General features: G+C 21.6%; 3 protein-coding genes across 3 annotated transcripts; 2 read left to right on the top strand and 1 right to left on the bottom strand. All coding sequences in view use genetic code 6, as the record gives it.

Annotated features, from left to right (window-relative positions):
• Positions 1-1,069: 1,069 nt before the first annotated feature.
• On the top strand, positions 1,070-7,967 carry TTHERM_01080390 (transmembrane protein, putative; the record flags this gene model as incomplete). Its single annotated transcript, XM_001030494.2, has 2 exons — positions 1,070-1,455; positions 1,580-7,967. The coding sequence occupies 2 exons, from the start codon at positions 1,070-1,072 to the stop codon at positions 7,965-7,967; spliced, it is 6,774 nt and encodes a 2,257-aa protein (XP_001030494.2).
• Positions 7,968-8,613: 646 nt separating this feature from the next.
• On the top strand, positions 8,614-10,215 carry TTHERM_001080378 (syntaxin-like protein). Its single transcript, XM_012799991.1, has 7 exons — positions 8,614-8,878; positions 8,934-8,950; positions 9,003-9,101; positions 9,185-9,291; positions 9,335-9,601; positions 9,654-9,872; positions 9,935-10,215. The coding sequence occupies exons 1-7, from the start codon at positions 8,715-8,717 to the stop codon at positions 10,043-10,045; spliced, it is 984 nt and encodes a 327-aa protein (XP_012655445.1). The 5' UTR covers positions 8,614-8,714; the 3' UTR covers positions 10,046-10,215.
• A 323-nt stretch (positions 10,216-10,538) lies between these two features.
• Positions 10,539-11,030, bottom strand: TTHERM_001080375 (transmembrane protein, putative; the record flags this gene model as incomplete). Its single annotated transcript, XM_012799990.1, has 1 exon — positions 10,539-11,030. The coding sequence occupies one exon, from the start codon at positions 11,028-11,030 to the stop codon at positions 10,539-10,541; it is 492 nt and encodes a 163-aa protein (XP_012655444.1).
• Between the last annotated feature and the right edge of the window lie 2,172 nt (positions 11,031-13,202).

Here is a 13,202-nt window from a genome sequence, read left to right as displayed (position 1 = left end):
TCAAACATAATACTAGAATTGTATTCAATAGTATATTAGTTATAGAAATAAAAATTTTTATAATAAATTAGCAAAATAAAAAAAATATTTTATCAACATTTTAATTATAAATTCAATTGACATTTTTCAATTGTTCGAGACTATTATTAAGTTTAATATTAAGAAGATACATATCACTCATAACAAATAAAAATCTACTTTTTTTAATATACTAAATATAAATATTTTTAATTTACATTATTTCACTCTAAATTTTTATTATTTTAAATCTATCTTAATTGGTCTATTAAATATTAATCAATATTGTAAGGAAAAAGTTTATAAGTAATAAAAATTAAGGCTATTAATATAATCTGTAATTCTTAGATATCTTATTTTTATTCTATATTTGTAAATACTGAATTAATTTTAAAAAATGAAAATATTCAGTCTCTGTAGTTTAATTGTAATTTGCTTAGTATGATTTATAGATTAGATAGTTACTTTAAATATAGTTAGTTGTAAATAAGAGTTATATCTTAAATTCAAAGGAAACAGAATAAAAAAATGCATATATTTTAAGTAATAATTAATTGTGAATTTTGCGAAAATATGAAGAATTTTTCTGTGCTTACAAATAAAGGAATAGAATAAGGATAGTAGTATCAATCTAAAGAAAAATTATATAGTAATATAGGTTTTAGTGTTTCTAAAAGTAAATATATGGAGCTTGAAAATAAACATATTGTAAAAGCTCTCAGAAACATACTGAAATGATAAAGATTATCTATTAATATTCAGAATTATTATTAATTGTTTTTAATAATTTGATAGAGTTTGACTAAAATCATCATGTATTTATTTATTTATTGGATAAAGAAATCTAAAAGATCATTAAATCTGAATGTAAAAATTTATCTAATTAAATTAATGCATAAAAAGTTAAGAAGAATAATAAGAAGAATATAAACAGCACTTTAATATAAATAAGGAGGATTGATTAAGCAAGCAATTTAAACCTTTAAAGTTTTGTAGACAGTACAAAAACTTTTAAAAATAGAAAATAAGTGTATAACAATTAAGGACGTAAATGAAGCTCAAATATGAGATGTTTATTATACTTAGTATACCAACATTTTTGATGATTACACTGCAATTCATAAATGCAGTCATTATATATATAGTGTCATAGAAACTAATTAATGAATACACTTAGAATTTATATTTAGACTAGCAATAACAAACAAAAGATATTATTTCAGCATATAGCTATGAATTCAGTCAAATATTTCAAAGTTTTTCAATGAATTTGTAAATGTTTGTAAATTTTGAGTCTAAACTGCTTGCAAATTAAGTGAAAATAAATCCAAAGTATAAATAATCTGCTATTTTTTTAGAAAAATTGTATAGTCAAGATCCTAGTTAATAAGAATTGCTTAATATATATAAAAAAAGCGATCTATAAGTTAGTGTTTGGTAATAAAGAATTATTTTATTTAGAATTAGCCATTTAGATATATGAGAAATTTAGCAAAAAAATAAGAAGCTAAATAAATAGTTTTTAATATTTTTAACTAATTTATTTAACTATAAAAATAAGGCTTCATCCTAATATCTCAGATTTTGACAAGTTAGATAGTACTGGACAATAATAAGTTAAAAGAGCTGGCTATATAGATTTTATTTGGCGTATTCTAGATTATTAAAATAGAATGGATCAATTTCGTAGATAAATTCCAGTAAAAGACATATATTAAGGTTTTTTTGAAGAAGGTATACTATATTCTACTTCTTCTAATACCACATTTTAAAATTATGTACTTCCATAAGGATGTTAACTTGGAGGTAAATATAAATTTGACTCTAGATGTAGAATATGGTTTGTTGAAGCAATTTAAAGATTAGGCATAACACCAATTGCTCCAGTTATGTTTTATAGTCAGGTAGATAAACCCTTTTTAGCTACAAATCTTTGTTAAAGATAAAATATTTAAAGTAGTACTGGAAAAAAATAATGGAAACCTTATTCTGTTGATTGTTTAAATTTTAAATTGTCCAATTTATACTCTTTTTTTGATGAATAAACGTTTGATTATTCACATACAATTATGATTGATCCAAGAAGTTAAGAAATAGTTTATAATTAATTATAGAAATTTAACAACACAGTCACTAACCTATCAGATGCTGCATAAGATATTTTTCCACATAGTAAAAAGAATTCTGATAGATTTCTTAAATTTTTGTAGGAAAATATTAATTCTATTTACAATATTACAGCAAAATAAAATAATAAACCTAAACATCCTCCATTTCATGATTAGAATAATAACTAAAACATATTTGATTTAATTCCTCCAAGTGTTAATATAAGTCTCTATGATGATTTTATAGATAGAGTTAGTTATATAAGTTATGGTGATATAGATCTAGATGATATACACTATTTTGAATTTGATACTGCTGATGGAGATGATGTTTTTGTAGTTTTCAGTCCCATTAAAATAATAGAAAAATTGGGCAATTAATAAAGGCATCTAAAGAACTAATAAGATAGGGTAGGATTTGATATCTAAGATTTATTTCTAGTAATTGATGTTCTTCCAAAATCTTATTTGACAGAATTTTCTGATTAGCTAAACAAAAAAATGTCAATCTTTTTTATTTCATATGGGATCGGCTCTTGTGTTGCCTTGGTTTTGTTTTTTGCTGTTTGTGGTTTTATTAGTTTAAGAGTAGCAATAATGATAGAAACGCCTATTTCTCATATGATATTATTATTAAAAAAATTAGAAAAAGAAGGAAGTCAAGTAACTCTTGATTTACTTGATGATTCTATTTAAATGCCTGAAGATAAAATAATTGTTTCTTTAGATTCATTGATATTGTTTGAAAGCTTCAAGAGCATGTTTAAAATGCTCCATTATGTAACTCAAGATATATTTAATGTTGAAGAGAGCTAATCTCTACTTCGTTTAAATTAATAAGTGAGTTTTTTTAAAAAATTTCATAATTACAGAGCTCTTGGTATTTGTTACAATAATATGGGAAATATTCATTTTTAAAGCGAGCGTTATAGTGAGGCTATGGAGAATTATTATCACTCAATCATTTATGGATATTATGAGTTAGGGTTTTACAAAGAAAGAAAACTATCATGTTCTGAATAAGAATAGTTTATAGAAAATATATCATAAAATTAATTAAGAATATCTTCATCAAAGTGCAAAAGTAATAGCCAAAACGAGGTTAGAGGACTAAATACTTTTTCTGAAGTAAATAAAAATATTAACAATTAATAACATCAGTCTTTATCTACAAAAGTTAGAAATACAAATAGCAGCGCTAGAAATTAAAATAGTGGAGCAGAAAACAATTAATAAGATTAAAATTTATATTAACAGGAGGACTAAAAGCAATTTAATTAAGCTATTTTAGGATAACCTGAAGAAGAGCATTAAAAAGATAATAAAAATACTGATGAAATCAATTAAATTATTTTTGACAGGAAGTTTAATTTCACAAAAGCTTTTAACATGCTCAACTTTCAGCTTTAGAAATAAGGATAATCTTAATCTGTATTATGGGAGGAATATGAAACCATGCTGCTTGATCTCTTAAATTTTAATGAAAAATTAAAGAGTATTTCTTATGGAAGAATGATTCTTCTTTCAACTTAGCTTTCTCTTTGCTATCTCTAAATGAATGATCACAAAAGATCAATATATTATCAAAAGTAGGCTATAAAATCATATAACGATGCTTTAGAAATTGAATCATTAGCAAAAAAGCATAGTCTTAAAAAAAATACCTGTAATTCCCCTCGTTTTGGAGGACATTTTAGGCTAGATTTTAGTCAAGAAGAAGATGAATGTGACAACGATGAGAATAAGAATATAAACAAAGAGGAAAAATCGATTAATCCTTAAAATAAAGAAAATAGCTTTTTAAATAATCACTTAGAAAATGAGCTAATTGATGAAAATGTTAACAATTCATTTAAAAAGTAAAATCCTACTAAAAATGATAATAAATCAATCGTATCAAAAGAGTATAATCGCTAATAAAATACAATAGATATCAATCAAGTTATGTACTAAGCAACAAAAAACATGGATGAAGAGATATCAATAGACAATCTATTTAAAAAGAGATACTCAAATGCTCATAACATCTAAATAGAAATTGATCGTTTGAGCAATATGAATAATAATTAGCTTAATAAGGTAAAAAATAATTAAAAACCATTCAAAGAAGCTTAACAAAATGGGGATGAAGAAGAAGAAAAATAGCAATTACCATTACATAATAATAATAATTAAAATTAAGATGAATATAATAAAAGTCGAAGCTATAATGCCCATCATTTTAACAATTCTGGAATTGAAAATATTGAATTTAAGAATAATAAGAAAGAAAATAATTAAAATATTTAAGAAAATAGTGAGTAATTTAATACTAACTTCAGCAATGAATAATTTAATTAAGAGAGAGATCGCTTATATTCTGAGCATAGCAATTTTTAGAGAAAACCAAGACGCTCTAAATATTAGTAGGAATCTTTTCAGGGATTGGATTTTGAAAAATCTAGACGCTAAAGTAATGATAAATGCATTAAAAAAAAATAAAATAAAAACAAGTTAAATAATTCATTTTCAATCAATAGGAATTAAACATCTTACACCTAATAAAGTAAAAGGAATTCTTTAAAGCACTTTTAATAGGGCCATACGTTATAAGTTCCTTCAAAATAAAATACTTTATGTGTAACCTATTCTGCTGGAGCCAATTAGCTTTCTGTGAACTCAGTTGGATAATTAAATTCAGCTATGAAGCATGCATTAACTCTACCAACTCAGCATCCAGAAAATTTAATTTAATAATAAAATACTTTCGATTATAATCATCATAGAAGCAATACTTCGTTGACTAGGAAACATGCTAATTCAGCTTCAAACTAAAATTAGCAAAAAAAAAACAAAACTCAATCTGTAAATGTCAACCAATATCATATCGATTTAACAAGACCTAGAAGTCTTGCTTTACAATAACTTTCTCAAGCTTAGAATAAAATTAATGAAAAAAATGTAGCAAATTTATCTGTAATTCCATCTCATTAAGGAACGCTTAATATTTTAACTTAAGATACATCTAATAACAAAATAACATAAAATTCTTTAGTTGCAAATACATTTAATAACAATATAAATGTGCGAGCTTAAAATCATTTAATTAGATGTAAAGATTGCAGTGTTTATGATGATATAGCATCAATATCTAGCCATGTTTAGTAATAAAACCAATAGCAGTAAACTTATTAATAATAATTACATTCAAGCAATCTCTAACAAAATTAAATGCTCATCAAAAAGCAAAAAATTAAAAAGAAAAACCTACATCTTATATCTAAGATAAATAAAAATTTAGAAGAAAATGATGGGAAAAAGATATCAAAATATTAGCTTCCTTGTAATATCCTTCTTTACTATGTAGGTATTTAGGAAGCCAAGATTTTAATATTTGAAAAATAATACTAATCTGCTGCTTACTTGTTAACAGAGCTTTTAGAAAACGTAAAATACTATTTACCATATTACAGAAAACAATGTTTAGTCTTGCTTAATGAAATTTTTTAGTATAGTCATGTTAACATAGAAAAATAACTACATGACATGATTGAGAGATTTGACTGTACAATTGCATTTAAAGTTGCTTCAATTATAGCTGTAAATACAGCATATTCAGATGCTGCTAAAACATGTCAACATTTGATAAAAGAAGTACTAGCAAAAGATGAGGATTTATTTTCATTGATTATTTTTAATTCTTTAATTCTCAAACAAGTAATGCCACCAATATGTATGAAATAAGTGAAGTCTGCATCTGAATATTTTGACACTTTATTAAACTATATTTCTGGAGATGCTGACTCTGTTGAAATATCTTCTTATTCTTATGAATTTAATGACGAATAACATATTGCAAATCATAGCTTATAAACAAATTAAAATAATTAATATATAAACCCTTCGTTAGTCCGCTCAAACACGAATCACACATATCCAACCTTCACTGAAAATAATGATTTAAATTTTTAGACAGCATAAAATGATTAATAAAATCTCTTTACAGAAAAATCACATCAAGATATTTTGTAATTGCTATCACCTTAGTCATTTGTTCCAACTGAGTCTGATATGTTTTAATTTCACCCAAAACATGGAAGCTAAAGATTGATTTTAGGAGGAACTGAAATAGAATCTCCAAGGTACAGCTATAACAAATTTAACATGCCTTTTACTCTAATGGCTCCTATAAAGGAGAGTAGCAAAGAAATTAATCTTATTGAGTCTAACTTAATGGACACACACAAAATTATAACTCCTTTATCAGCTCTAAAAAGTTAATCAGAAGTATTTAGCAACAGGAATTAGTGGATTGTTTCAAATACTAATATAAAAATAAAAAATCAAGAATCTAATAAGCTTCTTAAAAATAGTATTATTTTAGAAAATAGCGAGAATGTAGAAAATAATGAAAATTTTACAGAATAAAGATAAAATTTCAAGGAAAAAGAATAATAAGGAACTTCATCTTCTAGAAAAAAATCACTATCTCTATCTTTATTAAAGTCTTCTTCTTAAAATCAAAACTAAAAATCTATTTTTACTCTCAAAAGCTCAGAAAATTAATAAATATAAAGAAAAAGAAATAGTTCTGCACCAAATAATCTTAGTCAGCAAATCCCTCAAATTTTAGTTAACTAATAAGCATAATCTTAAAAAAATGAGGAGGATTAGCAAATATTATAAGATAATAGCTTCAAGGATAGTCTTTACGAATAAAATAACATATCCAATATTAAAAAATAATAAACAGAGATATATGAAAATAATTAAGATTAGCTAAGAATTTAATAAAATAGGAATGAATTTATGAACGATGAAGAAATATTGCCAACTTATAATAATAATTTATATGAAAATAAAGATTCCCCACATATAGACTCTTAAATTAATTTACTTTAATTATAATTAAATAAAAAGAATTAAGATAACAATCATAATTTATAATAGCAAAATAATGAGAACCTTTAGTATAAATAAAGCAGCTTATAATATTTAATTTAAAAAGATATTGATTAGATAGATCCAAACCAAGATTAGAATGAAGAAAATAATAATAAACTAAGATCTATAACTTTAAATAATACACATAAACCTATAATCAGAAGTTCTTTTAGTAAACATGAAGATATTAGAAAATCAAAAAATTCTAATAACATGTTAAGTTAAGGAACTCTTCTGCTATCTGCCTAATCAATACCAAATTCTCTTTAAAGTAAATAATTTCAAAGCCTAGCAGAGCAAGATGAAGAATAAATAGACACACCTTTGAAAAACAATTAAAAAAGAAAAAAAATATTGGAAGAATAGTTTAAAAGAGTAGAGAGCAAAAAATATATAGAAACTGAAGAAATACATTCTTATTAATCTTCATTAAGATAATAATAGGTTAATTAAGATAACTATTTTTATAAATTCGACAGATTAGATAATGAAGAATAAAACATAAATAAATCAAACATTAATTAAGTATTTCATTTATCAGTGAGAAAAGCCCTAGCAAGCTTCTTTGAAAATGAAATTACAAGATATAAACAACAAATAATACTGACTTAAGACAATGTTATAAATAAAAACAAAAAGTTTATTGTCTTTATAACTGATTTTTAAGGTTTTAAAGAAAATAAATTGTATGATCTCATGGCAGAAGAGCTTTACAAAACATAGACTTAGTTGTTAATTTTGCAGTTGGATTATGAAGAATCGATTTAAGAAAATACTTAGAATTAAGATGTTTTTTATAAGGGGAAATCTGTCATAAAATATTTTTATACATAAGAAAAACTACTTTAGTATATTAGAAACAAAAGAGAACCAATGAAAAACTTTGGTATTCCATTAATGATGGAGCACTTTTAATGAATTTTCTTTTTCACAAAAAAACTTAAGTCAAAATAATTAGCTTAAAATAAATAACTGAAATATAATTATTTTTGAAAAGCTATTTCAATTTATCGTATTAAGCAATCAAAAACACAAATAAATAAATATATACATACTTACTTACTTATCAATCAATTAAAAAAACTCATTTAAGAAATTATTTATTAAATTTTTATTACTATTTTTTCTGTTACTAAAATATTTGTATATAATTGCATATTATTATTTATCTTCAACTATTTACTTTATAAAATAAAATGACTGCTCTGTTTTTTTTAAATTTAAAAATTTTATTACAGTTAGTTAATTTTTAAAAGTAAATAAAATTATTTTTTAAAAACTAAATTTAAAATAAGAAAATTATAAATAAATTAATTAAATATATTATAAATTTGATTTATTTTAATGCTGAATGTGTGATATGCAACACATTTAATTTAAATTATCGTTAAATAATAATTAATTGATGAATTTAAAATTGAATATAAATTAAAAAATTCACAAATATTATATTTATAAAGCTAAGCAAATATCTTCTAATATATTCTGATTAAAAGTTATTAGAATGATTTGCCAGTGCAATTAAATATTTTTGTTTGATAATTTGAAAGAAAAAACTTATTTCTTTAAATAAATAGTAAGAAAAATTAAAAAACAAAAATCTAAAAATTTCACATTTCAGATTTGATATAATTTCACAAGTTCATATAATTAATAGCTCAAAAAATGAATAAGATCAACAATTAGCAAGGAATAACAAACAGCTATTACTATAATAATAGCTACTTTTAACAGAGAGATAGCCCATAAAATATGATAAATAGATAATATATGGGTATCTCAAAAAACAAAACAGTTTTATTCAACCAAGCAAAGTAGTTCTACAAAAAGTAATAAATAAGTATTAAATAATTTCATTAAAAAAATTGCTTTTTTATTATAAAGGTAGAAAAATGTCAACAGTAAGAATAGTTTATGCAAATATTAAAGGCAACTATCATTTTATTAATTTAGTAAATGGCTCAGTTCATCACACCACATTGAACCTTCCTCCTCGCTACTTTGATAATTTTGAATTTGCAAAGCGTGACCTTTAAGATATTTAGCTACAAAGTGAGTATTTCAAATAATTTACTTTTACAAATAATGACCTAAAAAATTTATTTCAAATGTATAATTTTTTATAAAAAATAAAGTTGATGAAATAGTTCAGTTAATAAATGACCGTATTTCAATACAATTTAGCAAAACAGATCAATTAAAAGAACAAAGAGTAAAAACTAAGCAAGACAATGTTATGCACGTAATTTTGATTAAGCGAAAGTGTTTATTATAAAAATAAATAGATGATAAAAGGTTTCGAAATAAAGCTAAATTAGATAGCTAATGATAATACAGAAGATACGGGATAAATTGATGAAAAAATAAGGAGAAATATGAGAATTTCATTAACATCATAATTGTAAGATTCAACATTAGTTTTAAGAGACGCTCAAAAAAGGTATTAAGAGTTTATGCAATTCAATAATAAGTAAAGTAACTTCAATAAAATGAATGTTGTAGATCCGTATTAATTTTAAAATTAATCTAACCATAACTTGCTTGGATAATAAGTAAAATTTAAAAACAAAAATATTATTTCAATTAATTTATATATTTCTCAAGTAATAAAACCAGTAATTTTCGAATTCATATGAAAGAGATTACTAGCTTTTAAGAGAGTAGCGTATAAACGCAGTAGCAGAATCTATAAAATAATTAACAATAATTTTTGGATAAATGAATGAAATTGTAATATAAAATGGAACTATCCTTGATAGAATAGATTCAAATTTAGAGAAAGTATAAGTAAATATCAAAAAAGGTGCATAATAAATAAAGAAAGTAAGTTTATTAATAGAATTAAATCAATTCTTTTTAAAAATAAATATAAAAATATAAAAAAGGCCAATAATAATAGCTTAAAAGGAAATTTTGCATAAAAGTGCATTTGTACTTTAATAATGCTCAATGCAATTGTTATGTGTATTTTAATATTAAAATTAACAGTCTTTTGAAGCTAAGAAAATAAATTAATAACACCAAAAAATAATATATATCTATATTAAATACTAATCTAAGAGAGTCTTTTAACAAAAACTTATCATATATCATTATATTATAATATTTTAAAGCTATTTTAATGTTCTATTATATTGCATGTATATAATATTCAATTCTAATTATTAAAAAATAAAATTAAAAAAATAAAAATATTTGTTTACTTATTCATCTCTTTCAACAAGGCCAATATTTTTATTTTAACTAAATTGAATCAAATATAGAATAATACATTTCAAAAGTACTTTTTTGTATAAATTTAATCCCATACACATTTATTGAAGACTTAATATTTAATCTTATATTTCAATAAAATTTATTTACTTTTAAAAATAAATAGATTTTGCAAATAAAATGAATGTGTTATAAATATCTATTTATACTAATATTTTTTATTTAAACTTAAAAATGATAAGAATCATAAAAATATGCAAAAAACCTTAAATTTTATCAAAAATAATTAAATATTTTCAAAATAAATAAAATTTATGAAAATAAATAGCAAATAATAATTAATAAAATTTTATGTATGTGTCTATTTTATGAGATGTATCTATCTATTTATTATATTTGTTTTTTTTTGGCTCTTGTTTATGTTTATTTATTTATTTATTTAATTTATTTAATTTATTTTTATTTGTATTATTTTATTTATTGTTTATTTATTTATTCATGTATTTGTTTATCTTATTTATTTATTTATTATTTATTTATTTATTTATTTATTTATTTATTTTCTTTTTAAGATTTAAAAATTCGCCTTTTTCTGCCATTCGCCTTCATTGTGTCTTTTATCTCTGAATCTGTGTCTTGTCTTAAAATCTACTAAAAAATACTTTTATATATATCACAAGAGATAAGAATTGGCATTGAGCCTGTGATTGCTTTAAGCAAACTATTTTTAAATAGAGATGATAAATTTTGAAAACTCCGTACTTTCATAATTTGGAAAGTAACTGCTCACTTAAAAGTTTAATTATTGTTAAACAGCGGGTAATTTTGTATTAAAAAACTATGACGGGAATTCGATTTGTTCCAGAATGATACTCGGGTTTTAAAAACTTTTGCTGCTTAAACATATTAACTTATAAGGGCTCTTTTTATTTGAAAATAAGAAATTTTTAAAAAATTTATTTATTATAACTTAATTAATTAATATTTTTGTGTTTAGATGATTTTCCCCTCTCGCTTTTTTAGTTTTTCTCTTAATTTATTAGTTTCAAAAAATTATGAAATCTATTAGTGCGAAAAATAATTAAATACCATCTAAACATACTCACTCATAACATTATAAAGAGATAAAAAATCATCATTTTTTGATTTTATTTACAAAAAACAGATATCTTTTTAATTTAGATTTAAATGGCATTTTTAGAACTTTTAAAGAAAATTTTTATTTTTTAAAGATTTATATTTGAGAGAACACTCTTCTAAAATTTTTATTTTTTAAGCAATAATGGATAAATATTTTTGCTAATTGAATATTAATTATATTCTCTTAATGTTTTATTGATTTCTGAATTAATTATCTAATCAAAATAAATTATTTTATTTTATATATTGAATAATTAATAATTATAATGATACTTACTATTTATAAACTAAATATTAGTTTTTTATTTTGACTTGTAAGGAAAATTTGAAAAGTGTTAGCCTCTCAGAAGAAAAATTAATAATTTATGAGCAAGTTTTGAAATAAGAATCTGATATTTTCTAGTTAATTAATTTATTGGATAATCAAAAAATTAATCATAATTATTTATTTAGAAAAACTTTAAATAAAGTAAAAAATAATGATTATGTAAAAATCTTCTAAGAAAAATGAAAGTTTTTAAACATTTAAAAAAAGAAGACATCTATCTCTAAAAAAAGAATTTATTATTTCACATAATAGATCTGTAGGAATATAGAGAAGATGTATACTTCAATTCGATAATCTAGAATTAGTTTTTGACATTTCTAAAGAAGATTTTTCCAATAATCCTGATTCCAACTTTAATAGTTGAGTAGTAAAATCAAAAAAAAAAACCCAAATATGAAAATAACTTAAATAAATATTTGAATAATACATTTATAGAATGAATTATATTAAACTAGTTTAAGAAAATGACCTCATAATCCTTGCAATCCTCTCTCATCATTGGCTGACTTGAAAAAAATATAAAATTAAAAGAAACATTTAAAATATAAAAAATAAAATAATAAAAATTATACAAATTAATCAAATAAAGAAAAAAATAAATATGAAATAAATCCAAAATAAAAATAATAATAAATAAATAATGAATAAATTAAAAATATAATTAGAAATGAAATAAAAAATAAATATAGAATAAATTAGTATAAAATTAAAATAAAATCAAACCAAAAATAAATCCTATCAAATTTCATAATAGAACTTTTAACTTACCTGCTATTATTTAAACATCATTAAAATTATGTTAAAATAAATTAATTTTTTATTTATATAATTAAATCAAAATATTTTAACATAGGAATTTAATATTCTATTTATAATAACATTACCAATTAATTGTTCTATTTTGTAATCGAAATATTATTAGTAAATTCAAATAAAGCATATTAACAAAAAATGAAAAGAATTTAAATGAAATGAAATCAAAAATAAAGCAAAAAATATCAAAATATATACTGACTTAATTCATACTATTTAAATGACATTAAAATTATGCTTCTACAGAATTATTTTCAGCAATCAAATCAAATTTCTTTTAAAAATTAATTGTTTAATAAAATGTCAATCACTTATTTTATAATATAATCAATAATAAATTTTATTGATAATCATACTATTAATTGAATTATATGTAGAGCTTAATACATAAAAAATTATATATTTATGATAATATTCAGGTAGATATATATATTTTAAACTTAAATAAAAGAATATTATAACCAAAGATTGATTAAATATCCTCTTATCTAACTATCAATTATAAAATAAATATATCTAAATTTCCAATTATTATCTTTACGCAATAAGAAAAAACAAGCTTATATGGTTTTAATAATTTTTTTATCTAAAAATATCTTTTCAAAGTATTAATATGGGTTAATTTCAATAAATATATAAAATTTAAAAGAATTTGAATA

The sequence above is a fragment of the Tetrahymena thermophila genome (assembly GCF_000189635.1).
Source record: "Tetrahymena thermophila SB210 genomic scaffold scf_8254401, whole genome shotgun sequence".
Taxonomy (NCBI): domain Eukaryota; phylum Ciliophora; class Oligohymenophorea; order Hymenostomatida; family Tetrahymenidae; genus Tetrahymena; species Tetrahymena thermophila.
Note: the sequence above shows the minus strand (reverse complement) of the source record. Positions and strands in the feature narration are given on the sequence as shown.